General features: G+C 32.9%; 2 protein-coding genes across 2 annotated transcripts; one reads left to right on the top strand and one right to left on the bottom strand.

Moving 5' to 3' along the window:
* The first annotated feature begins 6,047 nt into the window (after nucleotides 1-6,047).
* On the top strand, nucleotides 6,048-8,369 carry LOC116122316 (regulatory protein RecX). Its single transcript, XM_031408174.1, has 6 exons — nucleotides 6,048-6,121; nucleotides 6,453-6,739; nucleotides 6,999-7,200; nucleotides 7,532-7,624; nucleotides 7,763-7,850; nucleotides 8,043-8,369. Exons 1-6 carry the CDS (start codon nucleotides 6,048-6,050, stop codon nucleotides 8,367-8,369), a joined length of 1,071 nt encoding a protein of 356 aa, XP_031264034.1.
* A 793-nt stretch (nucleotides 8,370-9,162) lies between these two features.
* Nucleotides 9,163-10,551, bottom strand: LOC116122315 (LRR receptor-like serine/threonine-protein kinase). Its single transcript, XM_031408173.1, has one exon. It carries the CDS (start codon nucleotides 10,549-10,551, stop codon nucleotides 9,163-9,165), a length of 1,389 nt encoding a protein of 462 aa, XP_031264033.1.
* Nucleotides 10,552-20,823: the final 10,272 nt, after the last annotated feature.

The raw sequence follows: 20,823 nt of genomic DNA, 5'->3' as shown, positions 1-20,823 counted from the left end.
TTCTCGGTATGTTGCAGTTAGAAGATTCGGTGAGACATCAATATAATCAGCTCTTTGCAAATCCAATTCGAATTGGGATTGGACAAGAGATTAAGTACTATACAAGTACAGGTACTGCAATCGCTGCAATTTCCAATCTCTTTTGGGATATGACCTGACAGTTGTGTGCTAGAAAGCCTAAATCTTGAATTCTTTTGAGCATTCCAATTGAGTGGGGTGATTGGGCCAGAGATTGAAGTATTATACAAGTACAAGATCTGCAACTTGCTGCAGTTTCCAATCTCTTCTGGGATATGACCTGACAGTTGTGTGTTAGAAAGCCCTAAATCTCGAATTTTTTTAAGCATTCCAATTCGAGTTGGGATTGGGCCAGAGATTGAGGTACTATACAAGTACAGGATTTGCAACTCGTTGCAGTTTCCAATCTCTTCTGGGATATGACCTGACAGTTGTGTGTTAGAAAGCTCTAAATCTTGAATTCTTTTGAGTATTCCAATTCAAGTTGGGATTGGGCCAAAGATTGAGGTACTATACAAGTACAGGATTTGCAACTCGCTGCAGTTTGCAATCTCTTCTAGGATATGACCTGACAGTTGTGTTTCATAAAAGTATAGCTCTTGAATTCTTTTGAGCATTCCAATTAACGAAGGAATACTTCCAGAAATGTTGCTTTCAGTGAAGCTTAAATAAACTAAGTTGGTGCAGTATCCTATCTCCATTGGTAGTTCACCCTCTAGATAATTCAGGTCTGCTTGAAAATTCTTTAGCTTGCTCAATTCTCCAATAGTTTTTGGAATTTCCCCATTGAGTTGATTCTCGTAGAGCATCAGATCTAAAAGGCTTGACAAGTTTCCAATGCCAAAAGGAATTTCGCCTTTAAGAAAGTTCGTGTTGAGATATAAACCTTGTAATCTATTTAGCCAGCATATTTCTTTGGGGATTTCACCTGAAAGAGAATTGTCACTGAGGTAAATGAAAGTGAGCTCGCGATATTCTCCAAGTTCTTTTGGGATTGTGCCTGTGAGATTGCAAGATGATATAGTAAGATTCTTCAAGGACTTGAGAGATTGAAAATTTGAAGGCAATGAACCTTCCAATTCTACTCCTTTCAGGCTTATATTCACCACTTCTCCCTTTGAGTTGCAGTAGATCCGAAACCATTTGCATGGACTGGAGTCTGCAGAATTCCAATTTTTCAATGCATCAGCGGGGCAGCTTAAACTGTTCTTCCATGTTAAAAGAGTTTGGCCTTGTTCATCAATAGAATAACAAGTGGAGAGGAGAAGAGAGTATATTGACAGAACCAAGGTGATGAAGGAGAAGATACTTGGATAAAACAAGCGATTCATTACAGTTTTACGCATTGCTTAGAGATGAGAAGAGAGGTGATTTATTTTGGAATTGTGAAAGAAATCCAGGGGCAAGTATTTAAAGCTCATTCCATTTCCCTGTTCCCACGCGCACAAAGGAAATGTTTTTCATTGTTAATTAATTCAATGTAAATGTAACAAACAATAAGTTTGACAAGAGGGATGCATGTATGTGCTAGTTTCTAAAGTCGGTGGTGGACAATAAGTTTTTTCAGCATTCCAATTGATGAAGGAAGACTTCCAGAAAATTGAGCACAACCCAGTAGTGGTAATTCCACCATAAATAATGGTGTGAAAGAGTGAAACGTGTGGCACAATGCCAAAATCACCACCAAGTCCATCACAAGCTAAAAATTGAAACTTTATTTTCTATTGTTTCTTATTTTTGAATGATGAAGATGATAAGTTTCTGGTAGTGGGGAGGTGCAAATTAATGTCATTAACCTTCTAATTAGATATTGAACTTAAATAACCCAAGAGTGTAAATTCCACCATAAATAGTGGTGTCAAAAAGGCAACGGTGTGCTAGAATGCCACAATCATATTTTGAATTAAATAACCATATTTTGGGGGGCATTTATGCAATTAACCAAAAATCTAAATCCTATACCAATGTAACCAATTAACTTATTTAAATACAATTTTACCCTCATCCTTAACCTCCCCACACTTTATCCCTGACCCTATGAATTTCTAAGTCTCATTTGCAAAATCTCACACCTAAAACACGATATCAAACAAGGAAAACTAGTATATCCAAGTATTAATATGGTTCTTAACTTTAAATTCTTACATTTATCATCTTCTATAATTTTAACTTAGAAGATTGTTCCTTGTTGTTGCGCTGATTTTTTGTTAATGTAAGTATTATTTTAAGATTTATGACTGAATAAATATTGTAATGTCAATTATGTTGTAGTAATAAAGTAGATTTAGGGATGAATTTATTCAAAAAACTAACGTATAAAGAAAAACCCAACAATTGGCATGAAAATTTCTAATTGGCATGAAGTACGATACTAGCTAAAGAATTGTTTACACATATTTCCCAGTTGGCGTGATATTATACGTCAAGTAAGAAATTTCACGTTAATAGCTTGAAAAATTATGCCAACTCATTTTTTTATATTTGGATAAAACAAGTGATAACTTAGAGTTTTAGGAGTTGTTTAGGGATGAAAACAGGTGATTTGTTTTGGGATTGTGGAGAAAATTAAGAACAACCCACAATTGGTGTGAAAAAGTGAAACGAGTGCCACAATCCACCAAGCAGCGCTACTTTTCTAATATGTAATAAAAAAATATGCCACCAATCTGTCATTCTCATACAACTGGAATCCATGATCCTATATGTTTTTTTTGGGACTGTGTTATTAACCAACAAGGATGGATAAACCCTAGACCCGCCCAGCCCTTGATAAACCCCGGACCTAAGCCCAGTTAATTAAGTTTAGGCCCGAGTTTATTTTTAAATGGTCAGCCCAGGCCCAGGTTTTCCAGGACGTCCAAACTGATGGAGATTAAGAGTAAAAAAGTTTGGGATGCCAAACCCAAAGCTTTCAGTGTTATTTGTTCAGACTACAAAGCAATAGCTCCGAAACACGTAAATAGCCGAAAGGTTTGTCAATGGAACCCATAATTGTGCCAAGCTTCACTAGTCCCTAGCACAGCGCCCGCAAGTACAAGTGTAAGGCTGTACGAAGCCTTAGTTAATGACAACAAAGCTTCGGCACAAGAAAAGAAAGTGGGCGCTTGATAATATCAGCACTTTGTTTTTGCTGAATGTGGAGATCCCCATCTATTCATCTACTGCAAATTACTATTTCAATTGATGCTTCATGTTTGCTAAAGATCAAGATCTATTAACAAGCAGCAATTTAAATCAAATAAAAATTTCTACCAAGCTCATTTCTCAATATTACTAACCAATAAGATGGCAGAACCACGGGCTGAGCCGGGCTATCTAAGATTAGGCCCTAGTTGATTCTTAAGTGGTCAGCCCAGGCCCGGTTTTCCAGTATGCCCAATGCTGAATCTGATTTAGACCAAGAATCTAAACTTGGCATGCTAATGCTTTCAGTGGATCAACTTTTTACTTCGGCTGCAGAGTGATGGCTTCAAAAATGGCCCGAAGGGTAGTGGCTGGAGTCCATAATTGTGCCAAATTTGTCAGCCAACTGTAAGGGTACTGGGCAGTGCCCTCAAGTGTAAGTGTATCGAGCCTTAGTGACAACATAGCTTCAAGACAAAGACAAGAAGTATGCACTTAATTAGATCAGCGGTTTCTTTTTGCTAAATGTGGAGATCCCTATCTATTCATGTACTGCAAATAACTATTTCAATCAAAGCTTCATTTTGCCATCTTAAGGTTTTGTACTTGTTGAAGAAAATTATTGTAATTGTTGTCAACTAAAAGGGTGTCACATTTCACATTACTAATAAAAGAGAACATGTCCATAGTCGGGTGATAACATACTTAAAAAGCCACCTATTGACGATGAATAATACTACACATACATCATTTCCATACAACATTTCTCATACAACATTATGTGACAAGATGTGATTGAGTGTAAGTTTAATTTTAATTTTAAATTAGCCAATCATATCTTGCTACATAATGTTGTATGGGAAATGTTGTATGAAAATTATGTATGTGTAGTATTACTCATTGACGATTTATGTTAAAGTATTCATGATAATGTTTACATCCTCCGTAGTACCCCAGTGGTGGGCACAAAGCTACTAGTCAATGCTTATTCCCCATATATCTTCTTGCTTAAATAAAGTTTAAGGATGGACCCATGAGGCTTTTACCTCGAAGCAATAGTATTATGTAATACTTTCGTCTATTGCGAAAATTCTCAATTACTAATAAAGGAGAACATATCTAGAGTCGAATGACAACAGACTTAAAAAGCCACTCATTTGATGATCAACGTTCAAATATTCATAATAATGCTGGCATAATCTATATTACTCTGGTGGTGAGCATAGAGCTATTAGCGTGTGGTGGGCACAGAGATTCATTGCCACTGATAATTTTATTATTTTTTGTACATTCACTGTTCCTGTTGGAGTCTTGAGTTGCATAATCTCTTTTTTTTTTTTTTTCAAGCAATCTGAGGATGTTTTGGAGATAGAATATGTGAACCTCATCTCTGTAATTGAATTTTATATATATATATATATATAATAATATATTATATATATATATATATATATATATAATATATATAGTATGTGTGTGTGTAAATAACATTTGATTTTTGCCACAATATCAAGATTTAACGTGGCATAATGTAACAAAGCTTCAACTCTTTCTAACCAATGTTTTAAAAATCAACCCGGGGCTAAACCCAAAAAAGTGAACCAGTCTCGGGTTGGCTGGTTTGACCAACAGGTCAAACTTGTGACTTCAACAAAAAAAAATTCAAAATTTTTTATTTTTGGCGCACGTTATCATTTTGTTGTTTCAGGCGCACATTAGAACGTGTTGGCGCCGACCTTCTTTCCCCTTTTTTTGGTTTTTTTTTTCACCCAAAATCACCCCCGTCACCACCACTAGAATGGAACCCCTGCCCTCTCCTCTTTAAAACCATCCCCTTTATCCTCTCTCATCACTCGATGATCGCTAGCCACAGAAACCGCGTTGATCGGCTATACTTTGCCAAATTTCAGCCGTTCTGAGCGACGACAACTCCGACCACCACCCTTAGACTCACCACCTACTACCCCACAAAATCCCCAAAGTTCCCAAGCCAGTCCACCTACTAATCGCTAGTAATCAAGGCTAGGATTTTGCTGTTTCTTAGCCAGATTTCGGCAATTCCGGTGACTAAAACTTAATCAGACACACCTCCCGACTCACCGTGATCCACCCTTTAAAATCCCCTAACCTCGATTCATGTTTCCTACTAAACGCCAGCCAAAAGTTGTCGTTTTCTGCAATTTGATTCACCCAGTTTTTCCTAAAACCAGTTGGACTGGCAGGTTGCTACAGTACCTCCGATCGAACCTTGGGTGAATCTGGGTGAAATGGCCCCCTCGGTTTTTAGGCTCTCCCAGCCCAGCTCACTGGCCAAGTCCCAGTCCAATTGGGCGAGTCGGGTTGTGCTGAGTTTTTAAACAATGTTTATAACTTTTAAAGAGGAAACAATTTGAAAGACATTCAAATGAAGAGTAGAATGAAAATTTTCAGAAATTTATCATATTTGTTTTAAGGTCCGAGTTTGAAACTAGAACACCTCTCAAACTCGAAAAAGAGTTCAACAAATTGGCAATACCCCAATACCCTCTTTCACAATCAACGTGCATGACTTTCATGACAACATATTTCGGTTTCTATTCACTTCCAAAAGCTAAGGAGTCCAATCAGTTGTATACACCATAACAACCGAACAACTTGGCAATACGAGACAAATTCAACTTTTGACATTCACAAAATCTATTTTATATAAATTTATTTTATTTTCAAACCAATTATAAATATGAAGAAACTTTTTAAAAGTCCGGTAATGGCGCCAGCCAACGGTAGGGCGCACAAAATAGAATAAAAAATTACGCGCCTTAGAGACACTGTCAAACACGCGCCGATAAAACGAAATCTACCGTTTTTTTTTTTTTTTTCTTCAGTTAAAATCCTTTCGCCTCTCAAACTTGAAATTGAAATTAAAAATGGCAATGGTAGCGGGAAATATCGGGCTCAAAATCTCGTGTTCGATTCAATTGCGCGTCTTCGTGATTCCCTGGTAAGAGTTATTACTCAATTTTGGTTTTAATATCTCTTACCATCTGTTTGGTTGTTAAGAAAGTGAAGGAAAAGAAAAGAAAATTATACATCATGGAACCATTTTCTTATTTTCGTAACTTGTAGAGCTTTCCCCAATTAATTAAATGTTAGTTCGTTATTTGTTTTGATTTATTTTCCTACTTTTTTCCTGGCAACCAAACAGAATATAAAAATGTTAGGAGAACAAGGACCTTTTTATATTTGAAATTAGGAAAAATATAATTTTTACTCAGTTATACTGCTATTTTATTTTTTTAATTTTTAATTTTTAATTTTTTTGCTTATTTTAGGGTGAGGAAAAACAATGCAATTTCGTGTGCAAAAGGGAAGGACTACAGTTCATCCGCTCCTGTTAAATATGTTCCCAAGAAGTTTTCAAAGACAAACAAAACGGAAAATTTTTTGCCGATAAAGAGTTTGGAGAGATACAAATTACCGAAAGGTGTGGATGCAAGTGAGTTGAGAATTGACGTTAGAGATGGTGGAGGTGTAAAGAGAAGTATTGCTTTGGATGAGAATGTTCTAAATCAAAGTCAGATGACTGAGAGCAATCTGTTAATTGATGATTCTAAGCGAGGTGAAATTTCCTTAACTTAGTTATGTATGGAAATGAATTTATAATTCTTTCTAATAGATTTAGAGCATGATTATTGTTGTTGTATGCATAATGCTTGCTCATTTCTATACATGAATTTCTAAAAAGAATCGAAGCAATTTCTTAGTAGGCTTTTTGTAGGTGGCATTGCTTTCAACTTTAGCGCTGTAATTCATCATGATTATTCCTCATAGGTTTAATCATGTTAGCATTATGCTTGAGATTTTTGGTCATTTTGTAGCATTTGAAGAAGAAAATGGTGATTGGGAGTTTATAGAGCATGGACTGATGGAAGAAACTGAGCAGTTTATTGAAGAACCCCAGGAGGTAGTGGAGGAGATGAAAATCCGTCAAGGAAAAGATCTTTGTAAACAAGATGTGTTACAAGGAGGTACAACCATACAGGACGCCGAGAATTTGGCAATCAAATTACTTGCAACAAGGTTAGTTTGTAGCTTTTACAAACAATAAGGATTCAGTTATCAACTTATTTAGTTGTTTCAGTTGGTATCTTGTTTGTCCATGTTTAAAGCTTTCTAGCAAAATTAGGTCACTGCTGTAGAAAAATAGGTTCATACTTAAATATATTTGTTAGATGCATGAAATAAAGCAAGTTGTTCTAATAATGCTTTTGTTCTTAGCTACACGGAAGAAAAATATTTCCTTCTTTGATATCTCATTTTTCTGTAAATTTGTATGGTTCATATTATTTGTAGTGGATTGAATTTAAAATTATATGTGCTTTTGTCTTAAGCTTGTTTTCTTCTTCGGAAGAGCATTTACAGCAGTTGAGCTTAGAAAGAAACTGAATGGAAAGAAGTTTCCTCCTAATATTGTTGAGGCAGTGATAACTGATTTTCAGAGCAGGTACATAACCATGTCCATGTTTTTCTTTTGAAGGAGTTTGTGCTACTTCTTGGTACTTCTTGGAACTACCATCATCATTTCTGAAAAGTTCACTTGGCTGGTTTCTGAAAAGTCTCTGACCTTTTTCCTGTATGGCAGAGGGCTGATCAACGATGGCTTGTATGCCAAAGCATTTTCACAGTCTGGATGGTCTACTTCAACCTGGGGACCTAGACGGATAAAGCAAGTTAGTATTTTTCTTTATAGTCATAGGTTTTACTTCATGAATTTGTATATTGTTTATGTATGGCCTCTTTTTTTTTTTTTTTTTTTTTTTTTTTTAATGAATGATCGAACTTCAGAGGTTGTCTTTCTACATCCTATAGGAAGCTAGTCCTAATATTATTGACTAATTCTTGGCGCATTTTTATTGGATCAGGCATTGTTCAACAAGGGAATAGGTGGAACTGATGCAGATAAAGCAGTAAAACTGGTTTTCCAGGATGCTGAATCTGATGGAGAGCAAGAATCAAAACTTGGCATGTCAAAGCTTTCAATGGATCAATTTTCTTTTCAGGCCAAGAAGCAATGGCTTCGAAGTCGGGATGCACCGAAAGAAACACGTAAAATAAGGATTATTTGTTGGCCTCAGTACCGTGGTTTCAACTGGGGAATTACTAGTTTCATATTGAAGAAGTTAGAATCCCAGTATCCTACCTGGAGCACAATAAACGAATTCTCTCTGATCGTGTTGTCGATGGAATGATGATCCATAGCCCATTACCTTGAAATGTAAGTTTTTTGTATGAAAAGGTTTCATTACACCCACCAGTGGAACATGCTGAAATGGCCAAAAGGTTAGTTGCTGGAGCCCATAACTGAGACAAAGTTGTGTTTATAGGTGTATGAAATGGCCAAAAGGTTTTTTATTTTTTATTTGCCACTTTTTCTTTTAACTATTTCTAACTTCAATAAATCAAGGATGTTTGTGATACTATTTCAAAAACAGTAGACCTTCCTCAGTTCGTGAAGCTCGCAATTTCTTCATCTATTTTGTCATAGGTCATATTCTTGTTTGTAGAGAAGGGATTAAAGCTGACTTAGATTAATCTGAAACTCATTTGGAGCAAACACAAAATCGTGTTCTAAATTTTTGAGTTGTTTCAATTAAGTTTACATAAATTTGAAAGATGTTTATTAAATAAATGGAATATGCTATTTTAAACTAACTCATCAAGTTAATTAACTATAATTATATATATCACATTTGTAGTATTCATTATCATCTAGCTTAACAATGCTTATAATTGATAGTTTTCGAATCGAGTATATTTATCTTACATGTAAATATTATTGATTACATGCACGAAAAACTTGCAAAGACATAAAATTTATAAAATCAATATATTTTGGGTATTCGGGTTAACGCATTGGGCTAAAGGTGGAGGGTAATTTTTGTCAAACAGTTTTTAGAATCATAAGTTGCTGAAACTGAAGAAAGACTCTGAATATTGCCTGTTAGCTTATTGCTCTTGGCAGTTATTACACGATCAAGCTTTTTAGATTGCCAATGGACCAGCAGGAAACTCACCTGAAAATTTATTGTAGCCTAAGGTCAGATTGATCAGCTTTGTGCAGTTTACAATTTCAACAGGTATTATACCTGACAACTGATTGACACTTAAGTGAAGGAATTGAAGCTTCGCAAGTTTTCCAAAACTTCTCGGTATACTGCCCATTATAAGATTCCTTGAGATATCCAAGAATGTCAACTCCGTGTAGTTTCCAAAATAATCAGGAATTGCACCCACTAAACTATTGTTCCATAATTTTAGATCCTGAAGCTTCACAAGTTTTTCAAAACTTCTCGGTATGCTGCCAGTGAGAAAATTATTAGAGGCATCAAAGATTTTCAACCCTGTGCAGTTTCCAAAATCCTCAGGAATTGCACCCTCAAAGTCGTTACCCCATAAGTCTACTTCTTGAAGCTTCATAAGTTTTACAAAGCTTCTCGGTATGCTGCCATTTAGAAGATTCGTTGAGACATCAATAAATATCAGTTCTTTGCAGCTTCCAATTTGACTTGGGATTGGACCAGAAATTGAAGTACTATACAAGAACAGGTACTGCAATTTACTGCAGTTTCCAATCTCTTCTGGGATATGACCTGACAGTTGTGTTTCATGAAGGAGTAAGTGTTGAATTCTTTTGAGCATTCCAATTGACGAAGGAATACTTCCAGAAATGTTGGTACAAGCGAAGCCTAAAAATACTAAGTTGGTGCAGTTTCCTGTCTCCATTGGTAGTTCACCTTCTAGATAAGTCCCACCAGCTCGAAATATCTGTAGCTTGCTCAATTGTCCAATAGTTTTTGGAATTTTCCCACTGAGTTGATTATCGTAGAGTGCCAGAATTGAAAGACTTGACAAATTTCCAATGCAATAAGGAATTTCGCCTTTTATAAGAAAGTTCCCGTTGAGACATAAACTTTGCAATCTATTTAGCCGGCATATTTCCTTTGGGATTTCACCTGAAAGAGAATTGTCACTGAGATCAATGAGAGTGAGCTCACGATATTCTCCAAGTTCTTTTGGGATTGTGCCAGTGAGATTGCAAGATGATATAGTAAGATTCTTCAAGGACTTGAGAGACTGGAAATTTGAAGGCAATGGACCTTCCAATTCTACTCCATTCAGGAATATATTCACCACTTCTTCATTTGAGTTGCAGTAGATCCCTAACCATTTGCATGGACTGGAGTCTGCAGAATTCCAATTTTTCAATGCATCAGTGGGGCTGCTTAAACTGTTCTTCCATGTTAAAAGAGCTTGGCCTTGTTCATCAATAGAATAACAAGTAGAGAGGAGAAGAGAGTTTATTGACAGAACCAAGGTGATGAAGGAGAAAATATTTGGATAAAACAAGCTATTCATTACAGTTTTAGGCATTGCTTAGAGATGATAAGAGAGGTGATTTATATCGGAATTGTAAAAGAAATCCAGGGCAAGTATTTAAAAGCTGATTCCATTTCCCTGTTCCCACACGCACAAAGGAAATTATTTTCATTGTTAATTAATGCAATGTAACTGTCACGAACAATTCTTTGGGGATTTTTAAGTATATTTTTAAATTTGACAAGAGGGATGTATTTGCTAGTTTCTGAAGTCGGTGATAGACAATAAATTTTTTTCAGCATTCCAATTGACGAAGGAAAGACTTCTGGAAAATTAAACCATAAATAATGGTGTGAAACAGTGAAACGTGTGGCACAATGCCACAATCACCACAATGTCCATCACAAGCACACGGCAGCGCATTTTTTCTAATAATGTAATAAAAAAATGCCACCAATCTATCAGTCACATACAACTTTTCTCCTTTCGGTGGTGTAAATTATTGATTGTATTAGCTAATGAACAGGAAGTCTCTTTGGATTGAGACACATTCATATTGTATTATAAATTCTTCACTTTTTATTATCACTATATACCAATTTTCTTTGTTATCTTTTTGAATCGTCATTTAAGTTTTGATACTTTATTTTCTATTGTTTTTTTTTTTAATGATGAAGATGATAAGTTTCTGGTAGTGGGGAGGTGCAAATATCATTTACCTTCTAATTAGATAATGAACTCAAATAACCCAAGAGTGTAAATTCAACCATAAACGATGGTGTGAATAAGCCAATCGTGTGTAGACCGACAAAACAGGTTTATATTTGTGGGTATCTGTTTAAAAAAGGGGTATGGATCCATAAATCTAGACCCTTGTTTCGATCCGTACTCGGTTCGGTCCCCTTTTTTTGCGGGTAGGCCAGGTATACCCACGGGTACCCGTGAAAAAAAAATTTCAAATTTATAAAATCTTATTTGACAAATAAAATATATATTATATATTTACTAGGGAATACTCTTTTTGATTAAATCTCTTAAGAGTTTTAATACACTGATGTTGAAGCAAGATAAGTTAATTAAGAGTTTATGTGATGCTAACCCCATATGTAAATAGAGACGCCTAGTAATTTCTAAATCCCTACATTTTAATCAATTAATGGATATAATTTGGTATGAACTTTTGATTATGTTATATTATTGAGTTATAAAATTGAGCTGGTGTTCAATAAAATTCATATGAGGGGCACTTGCGAAATTTTCAGATTATCCAATTGTATTAATTTGTAACACTTATAATTTAAAAATCTTTATTTTAGTTGTTTAATATATTTATAATTTTCCTAATTATATCATAGCAATTGGTAAGTCCTAATAATAAGGAACGACTCAGCCCCAGTCAATACGCAAAATGCCCAACTTTTGTGACAATTTAAATTGATGAGAAATTGAGTTGGTTGTGTGGTGAATTTTATTGAATTTGGAGGATTTGATGGTAAGGGTGTGATTGTAAGAAATGAAAATTGTAATGTAATGCTAAGTGTAGTATTGCCCATAAAAAAATGTCACCAATCTATCAGTCACATACAACTTTTCTCCTTTCGGTGGTGTAAATTACTGATTGTATTAGCTAATGAACTGAAAGTCTATTTGATTGAGACACCGTCATTTTATATTATAAATTCTTCACTTTTTATTATCACTATATACCAATTTTCATTGTCGTCTTTTTGAATCTTCATTTAAGTAATGTTTCTTTATTTTCTATTCTCTGTTTTTGAATGATGAAGATGATACGTTTCTGGTAGTGGGAAGCAGGACCGGACCCAACCCCTTTGAGTGCAGCCTCAAATTTCGAGGAAAAAAACAATTTTTATATAAAAAAGTCATGCTAGAATCTCTCATTTGGGATTATGTCTGTCTTTACTAGTTTGACATTTATGTCCTTCTTTCTTTTAATTTAAGTCTATATCATATGTCACACAAATTACTATTAACTGTAATTTTTTATTTTATGACATAGTCTCACTGTCTTTCATCCCTTCATCTAATTAATTACTTCGCAGACACGATTCCCTCTACTATTAAAAGATTTTATGCGATAACTTACGCCCTTTTTTAATATAAATAAAAATTAATAATTTATACAATTACTAATAATCTACTTAATAATTATCATTATCTTTCCCTAATTTTAATAAATTTCAAAGATTATGTTATATTATTTTCACAATCTATCCTCTAATTAATGACAATCACGTGACGTAGTTAAAAAAAAAAATCAGGTTATAATTCAATTTGAATCATTCATTGAACTTTGATCGAGTAAGCAAAGTTGTTTACTATTTAATTTTTTAAAGAACTTAATCATATAAAACATTACTTTAAAAGTGCATATAACTCAACTCATTTATCCATTCGATCCTTGCTTCTTCCCTTCCAATTTCATCACAAATTTTCATCAAACATCAATAACACCAATTGGTAAGAGAAAAACTTGAATTGAAACCAAATTAGGTCAAGATTTAGGGTTTAGGGTTTTTTTAGCTCTATTCACATTTAAGATGTTTTTCACACAAATTTTTTTGTGTGTTTCCTATTGAATTGAATTGGATGTTATTTTCAATACATCTGTTTAAGGTTTTGCTTCTCATAAGTTTATTCAAGTAGGGAAGTATTGTTTTATTGCATTATTTCTTTTCAGTTTTTTGATATTGCATTATTTCCTTTGCTCAAGGTTTGATGATTTTTTAAAGTTTCCACTAGTTAATTGACAAACAATAGTGGAGCCGCAGAGACCCCCCATTGGGAAAAAGTCCTAGGTCCGCAATAGTGGGAAGGTGCAAATCATTAACCTTCTAATTAGATATTGAACTTAAATAGCCCAAGAGTTTATGTAAATTCCACCATAAATAATGGTGCCAAAAAGCCAATCGTGTGGCACAATGCCACAATAATAACATACATTTTAAATGATATTTTGATTTCATATTCTAAATAAGGTGTTATAATATTTAAAATTGAATATAATAAACTAATGATATATTAAATATGATATGGTGTTTGCAAGAATCCTATTTGAGTTTGTATATTGCATATACATGACCAGACCTTGTAGGAGGAAGAAGTGTAAAGAAGGAATTTTGAAAGAAAGAAGAAGAGATAGAAATCTCTAGGAAAAGAGTGACGTGGCAAGTGTAGGCTGAGCTAGAAAAAAAGGCATAATGCAGTTCTCAGGATGTGTTTTCTAAATTTTCTCTCATTTTCCCTCTTTTTCTCTCGCTTCAAACATCGCAAATCATCACTTAATTACCAAAAAAATCTATATTGAAGTCCTCTCAAGACCTTTACCGGAAGCAATAGCAATTTTGAGTGTTGATAAAATTAATAATCTCACAAGGTCCGTTTAGGGCTGTCTCAAGAACATTTATGACCCTAGACAAGAATTACTTAATTTGAGGCCCTTTTAATAATATAAGCATATATTAAAAAGTTATTTAAAATTTATTTTTCTTGCCTTTTGAGATACAAAATCACTAATTAAATTTTTATATTCAAGTTTAGAAACCAAATCTTTTTCAATTGATAATATAGTCAAATTAGCTAATCTTTCTTGTGACATAGTTGAACGTAAATAAGATTTTATTAACTTTAATTTTGAAAAACTTCTTTCTGTTGAAGCTACGGGAATAGTTAATAGTATTCTATAAGCTATTCATACATTTGGAAAATAATTCACATTTTTTATAAAATCTAGTATCTCAAGCGGTGTTTTAGTTTCCATGTTCATAATTTCTTTTAAAACTTTTAGTTCTGAATATAAATCTAAACCATCAATATCAGAGAACGTGTCATGTTTTAAAACGTTTTCAAGATTTAAACAATTTTTCTTCAAATTATCATCATCAAGCAATTTTAACTTTTCTATATTATAAAGGAAACCAAAATTATCACTATGTATTTCAAATTGTTTAAACCTACTTTGTAGTGGGGAAATGACATGATCAACTAAATATGTGAAATAATTTATTCTAAAAGATTCTTCAACATACAGTTTCATCTCTTCGTGTTCATTCTCATCAAATTGTTTTTTTGTTTTTCTCTTTCTTGTACGTTTTTCACAAAATTTTGATTCTATATTCATTTGCTCTACAATCTCTCTAGCAGAAATCATAGAAGATGTAAACCCAGTTTCTCTATATTTTTCAAAAATGAAACAAGACCTTTCAGCTGATTTGTTGCAACAACAATGTCCATATTTTTAGATTGCAAATATTTACTAACTGTATTAACAGCAAATAACATTTCCTACCAAATAATCATGCCTAATAGAAATTAAAAATTTTCAATCTTATATGTTACTAAAGAAATAGCTTCACTTTTTGTTTTAGGATCTTCACTAGTTTCTGCTAATTGATATAAAGCATCTCTTATTTGTGGAGCTTGAAATTTTATTGCTTTAACACTTCCAACACGACTTTCCCAACATGTTTGTGATGATGGCTCAAGTGTCAAATTAGAAACATGATCTTGCAAAATTTTCCATCATTTTGTAGAAAAGGAAAATAATGAGTATATTTTTTGTGTCACTCCAAAAAATGTAATAACATTAGCACGTAAATTAGTCATATCACAAATAACTAAATTAAGACTGTAACAACCACATGGTGTATAAAATGCTCTAGAATTTATATCTAATAATCTTTTTTGCACACCTTGTTGTTTACCTTTCATATTAGACTCATTATCATATCCTTGTCTTTTCACATTATTTATATCAAGTTTAAGATTTTTTAGTATAATTGTGAGTACATTAAAAAGACCTTGACCAGAAGTATCATCCACTTTTATAAAATCTATTAAGTACTTTTCTATTTTTATTGGACTTGTTAAAATATCTACACATCTTAATATAAGTGACATTTGTTCATGATGACTTATATTTGGGGTACAATCAAGTATAACTGAAAAATATTTTGATTCTTTGATTTTTTTTTTTTTTTTTTAATAATGATATTTCTTATTTCTAATGGTAAAATATTTATCAACTCATTTTGTATATTATGACCAAGATAATGAGTATGAATTTCTCCATTTTGAATACGTCTAAGGTGTTCTTGCATTATTAAATCAAACTCAACAATCATTTCAATTAAGTTCAAAAAAATTTCATTATTTTTTTCGATAAATCTTCTCATTTGTACCACGAATTGCATTATTTTTTGAAAGATTTTTATAATCGCTATAATTCTTAACAGTACATTCTTCCAATGCTCTTTCTCTTTATTTATTTTCTCTTGTAAATATTTATCAATTGTTTTGTTTTTAAGCAATCTCATCTCAACATCAACCCAAATGTTCATATTTATGGCATGTTCATTGCTTGTTTCCTAACTTTTAAGCTTGGCACTAACATTTTTCCAGTCTCCACACCCTTCACTTGCTAATTGAATTGCATTTGATTTTAAACTAAATAATTTACAACAAAAACAAAATACTTTATCTAATTCTTTTGAATATACTAGCCATTTTCTATCATGTTTTTCTCCATTTGGTAATTTTCGAATATAATGAATTGTAAAAAAGCGTCTAGAATTTTTATCTCTTGGAAAATCTAAAACTTGTCTAATTGGATATTTCTCAACTAATAAATCACATAAGCTTATGTCTAAATTATTTCAATGTACCGGATTACAAATATTTTTAATAGTTGTTTCATCTTTATCATTAATATTTTCATTCTTATCGAATGAAATTTATTCTTCTAAATTTTCATGATATTCTTCACTAGTATTTGATGAATTTGAATTGTTATCTATAAAAATTTCTTCACAACTTCCAATTGATTTTTCATTTAAATCTTCATTTGGTTTTTCTAACATTTGGTGTTTCGTATTAATAACAAATCTATCAAGTGTACCTTTTTAGGATTGAATTAGTTCTTCTATCCTATTTTTTTCCTTACATTTTTCAAATCCAGATTCATACTTCATAGTAGACATTTTTATTCAAAGAATAAATAACTTAGGGCCCTTAATATTATTTTGCTAAAATAAAAATAATTATAAAAATTAAGAAGGAACTTTAGTACCTGATTTATGCTCCTTATTTTGCTTTTTGCTGTGTTGAAACTGTAAAATCTTATATTATTACCCTGCATAAAAATAATAATGTAAATCACACATTCCCTTGATCAAATATAAAGTAAAATGAGTTGAGACTGCTAAGAGAATAATGATTTAGAGTCCTTAATATTACCCTACATAAAAACAATAATGTAAATCACACATTCACTTGAGAAATTTCGTCTATAAAGATAAGAAAACTGAGAGACAAGAGATGAGAAAGTTGAGACTTGAGAGTAAAATGAGTTGAGAGAGTAAAAAATGATAACACTAGATTTTTTCAAGAAAATGAGAGATAATCGGATAAATCAATTGATATAAGAGGTTGTTATTTGGATTTGGGAGAGAGAGGAGATTGTGATTTGACATTTAAAGATTGCAACAAGCAAGGTGTCTCAACGGAAAAATTGAGCCGACAATGTGTTTCAAGCTTACAGATTTAGGCGGCAGAAGGTAGGATTGATGGGAATTGGGAAATTATAAAGTAAACAACATATACCCACCCAAGGTTTATTGAAATCACAGTTGGTACCCCATACCCCTGGTTTCCTAAATTGCATATTCACACCCTTAATGGCTAAATTCCAAACTGCCCCATTCCAATTTCCAAACCTCTAGCCAGACCCCTTTTTTCTTTCCCAACACCAGTTGACCAAACCACCACCGGTCCACCACAGCCGAAACCCAAACACACCAAAAATAGTTAATCAACTCCAGAAATCATCTCATACAAACAACTCCAATAAACAATTACCAAAGAGATCACCATTACCATAAAATACAAAACCAAAAATGTAAAACCCCCCTCCAATCAGGTACCCTCTGAATATCCCTCAATGAGAAACCCGGGGAGACATGTTTGGAGAACGAGTTGTATTAAAAAAAAAAAAAAAAAAAAAAAAAAAAAACTACGTAAGGATAATGATAATAATAATATCCAAAATATGCATATAAAATGTCATGCAGGATCCAAACTTATAATTTCAAAAACTTTAAGAATTTATCCAGAAAATACACAACTGAAACATATTTATAGGGTGGAAGATTCCAAAAGGTGTTTTACAAATATTTATCATTTACATCACTTACATTAAGATAAAAACATCGAGATGACAATAAATCATCTCCCTTCATGCGTAGCCCCGCTGTCTCTAGCATTATTCGCTTCTGGTCTACCTGCAAAGTAATCAACAATGAAAGGGTGAGCGTTAATCGCTCCGTAAGGAATGATCCATTTCATTCTAGATGTGCTATTTGACCTTTATTTAAACATATTTGTTAACACATCACTTATCTTTTACATCTAGGGATACTTCCCCTTTTTTTTCATTGCTTTTTCATATGTCTTTCATCATTTTATCCCATGGCTAAACATCAATGCATACACATACAAATAAATATGTACACATATACACACACATTACCTATCATGATATAACATCTAAATATCATCTAACATGAGTATAAATCATCTGATGACATCATAACTCATGTAGTGCAATTAAATGCATATGAAGCATTTAATGTGTAGCCGATCGAACTTTTCTTAGCGTCTTAATCACTTCATATCATCTAGCCTCAAATTCATCTAAAACTCATATCATCAAGAGACGTGCTTACGCGTTATTTAACATCTAAAGTATATATTCATCTTTCCTCAACTGGTATACGAGGATATGCTTACGCGATTCCCATTATGTCTATATGCATCTCTATCATGTCCATATACATCTCTAACATCTTATGGCATGTAAACACATATTTTGGTGAGCTTAATACTTTTAATTCATATATGGATTATCAATCCATTTACATTACCTCTTGCTGACATACATCATCTTAAAACATGTATTGATGCCATTTCATAACATTAATCATGCATTGACATCATGACCGTGTATATCTTTCAAAGATCATCTACCTAATTGGTAAACATTAGTAAATGACATAATTACAATAATACATTAATAATCAATTCATAATCATAAGAATTGAACATGTTAAATCTTAAACTTTAATAACCAATTTATACTTTAGGCCATTTTCCATCTATTTCTGAAACGAATTGGCTTTTGGCATAAGCATAAAAGTTATAGGGTTGTGTCTTAACTTTCTAATGCTTCAAGAATCATCTCATTTCAATTTTTATAACTCAAGTTATGATCGAAATACTGAAGCATGTTTAACATAACCCCTAAGCTTACTAAATCCGAATTTTTCATATTAACTATGCCACATCAATTCCTATGGACAATTAACCAATAGGTCAACTTATGGATCAAACAAACCTCCCGTTAATAGTATTTAACATCTTAAAGGAAGTATAAAATCTCATTCCCATAATCATTTATTATTGTTATGACATTGTAAGCTAATGCAAACAACACCTCAACACTTTTAATAGCAATCATTCAACACTATGTGACCTCCAATACTACAAGTTATGTCACAATCATCATCCATACTTCATTTTCTTCAATAAAAAATAACAACTCATAAAATATAAATAGCAATAACTTCATGTATAATGAATTCAAAGTAATAAGTAGAATAAATGAGTTCAACTACACTTGCCATCAACTAATTCTATGCCTTAAAGCCTTAATTTAAGGTTTCATAAAAATCTACAAACCTTAGCATAATCCCTAAAGTCATGGGAGGTTCTTCCTTACCTTTTTAAACAATTCCTCCAACAAATCCTTTGCCTTTGTCTTCTTTTACACCTTAATCCTACATATATAACATTATACCTCAAAATCTACTTCAAATCTTCAAATCACATCAAAACTAGGGTTTTTAATCCTTACCTTAAACCCTTCAAACTGAATATCCAAGGCTCCTATCTTGTTCTCCTTGAAAAATTACGCAAAACTCTTTTAAAACTTAGAGAAAGAAAGCTTGTTTCATGGAAGATTTGAGAGAAAATGGAAGAAATGCCCTCTCCCTTGGCTTGAGCGAATTTCATCTCATTTATAGGTCGTTTATTTTCCAAAATTATACTATTGGCCCAATTATTTTAATTGTATAACTTATAAGTCCTTAATTCTTCATATAAGGGCATTTTGGTCATTTCGCACTAGACATAATTATTACTTAATTAATGCCATTAAATGCAATTAAGCCTACTCATCCTTGAATTTTTCAATGTTTATCCATAGGCAAAATGACCATTTTGCTCCTAATGTCTTTCTATGGATAATTGATTCATACTGTTTTAAATGAATTAACTATTTTGCCCTTAATTAGATTTTATGATTTTTAACATAAAGTTAACATTTAAAGGACTATTTTGAGTTAGGAACATACCTTTGACATCTTGGGTATGACAAAAAATCATCAACAAACCCAATTGAAAAAAAAAAAAAATTTGAAACTGGTTAGGAGAGGTGGACGGCCACCGGCTGGCTAACAGGGTTAGGCAAGTGAGGGGTTTTGAAGAGAGGGTTGAGGGGAGGAAGACGGTGGTGCCAGGGAAGGTCAATGACAACTCGGTGGAGAATGAAAATGGGTTGCGAAAATCAACAAAAATCAGCCAAATTTGGGGTTATCAAGGTTGTGAAAACGCTTAGGAAATGATAAAGTAATGAATCCGATCGATTTTGTTAAAAAAATAGACCGAAATCATCACTTTAACATAGCGGCAGCACTATGGCGGTGTAAAGAGGTGAAGATGCAATGTTTTCATATTAGGGATTGAATGGGTGTTTCGAAATTTTAGACATGTAAATGACTATTTTAGCTAATTTAGGGGTGTAAATGGAAAATACGAAACATGGTTTTTTTTTTTTTTTTTTTTTGTAAATTATGTAAAAAAATGAAATTTAATTTGGGTCTTTTTGGTTTTTTTGGACCCTTTTGACCAGTTTAGATAAGAAATTATAAAGTTTTTTGGGTCCAATGGTATTTCTATAAATCTATATAAAAAAAAAAAAAAAAAAAAACAACAACTTAAAATAATTTTGGGCTCCTTTTTGCCCCCTTCTTTTTTGGTTGGGGGGTGGGGGGTGGGGGTTGGGCCTTGGGCCTTCCCCATTCTATTGTTTGATTGTACATTCTATTTTTGTCATATTTAACAATATCTCATAAAAATTAGGTGAACTTCAAGTGATATTAAAATTCTAAGATCAAAATATCTTTCAGAACTCAATTCTAAATCTTTGTTTATAAAATCCATTTATAAACAACTCTTGTTATTTATGTATGT

The sequence above is a fragment of the Pistacia vera genome, unplaced genomic scaffold, assembly GCF_008641045.1.
Source record: "Pistacia vera cultivar Batoury unplaced genomic scaffold, PisVer_v2 Contig133, whole genome shotgun sequence".
Taxonomy (NCBI): domain Eukaryota; kingdom Viridiplantae; phylum Streptophyta; class Magnoliopsida; order Sapindales; family Anacardiaceae; genus Pistacia; species Pistacia vera.
Note: the sequence above shows the minus strand (reverse complement) of the source record. Positions and strands in the feature narration are given on the sequence as shown.

Coding starts and splice junctions, on each gene's coding strand:
- LOC116122316 (XM_031408174.1), top strand. CDS start 6,048: ATGGCAATGGTAGCGGGAAATATCGGGCTCAAAATCTCGTGTTCGATT. Junction 7,201..7,531: donor ATCAAATTACTTGCAACAAG/GTTAGTTTGTAG, acceptor CTTCTTCGGAAG/AGCATTTACAGCAGTTGAGC. Junction 7,851..8,042: donor GACCTAGACGGATAAAGCAA/GTTAGTATTTTT, acceptor TTATTGGATCAG/GCATTGTTCAACAAGGGAAT.
- LOC116122315 (XM_031408173.1), bottom strand. CDS start 10,551: ATGCCTAAAACTGTAATGAATAGCTTGTTTTATCCAAATATTTTCTCC.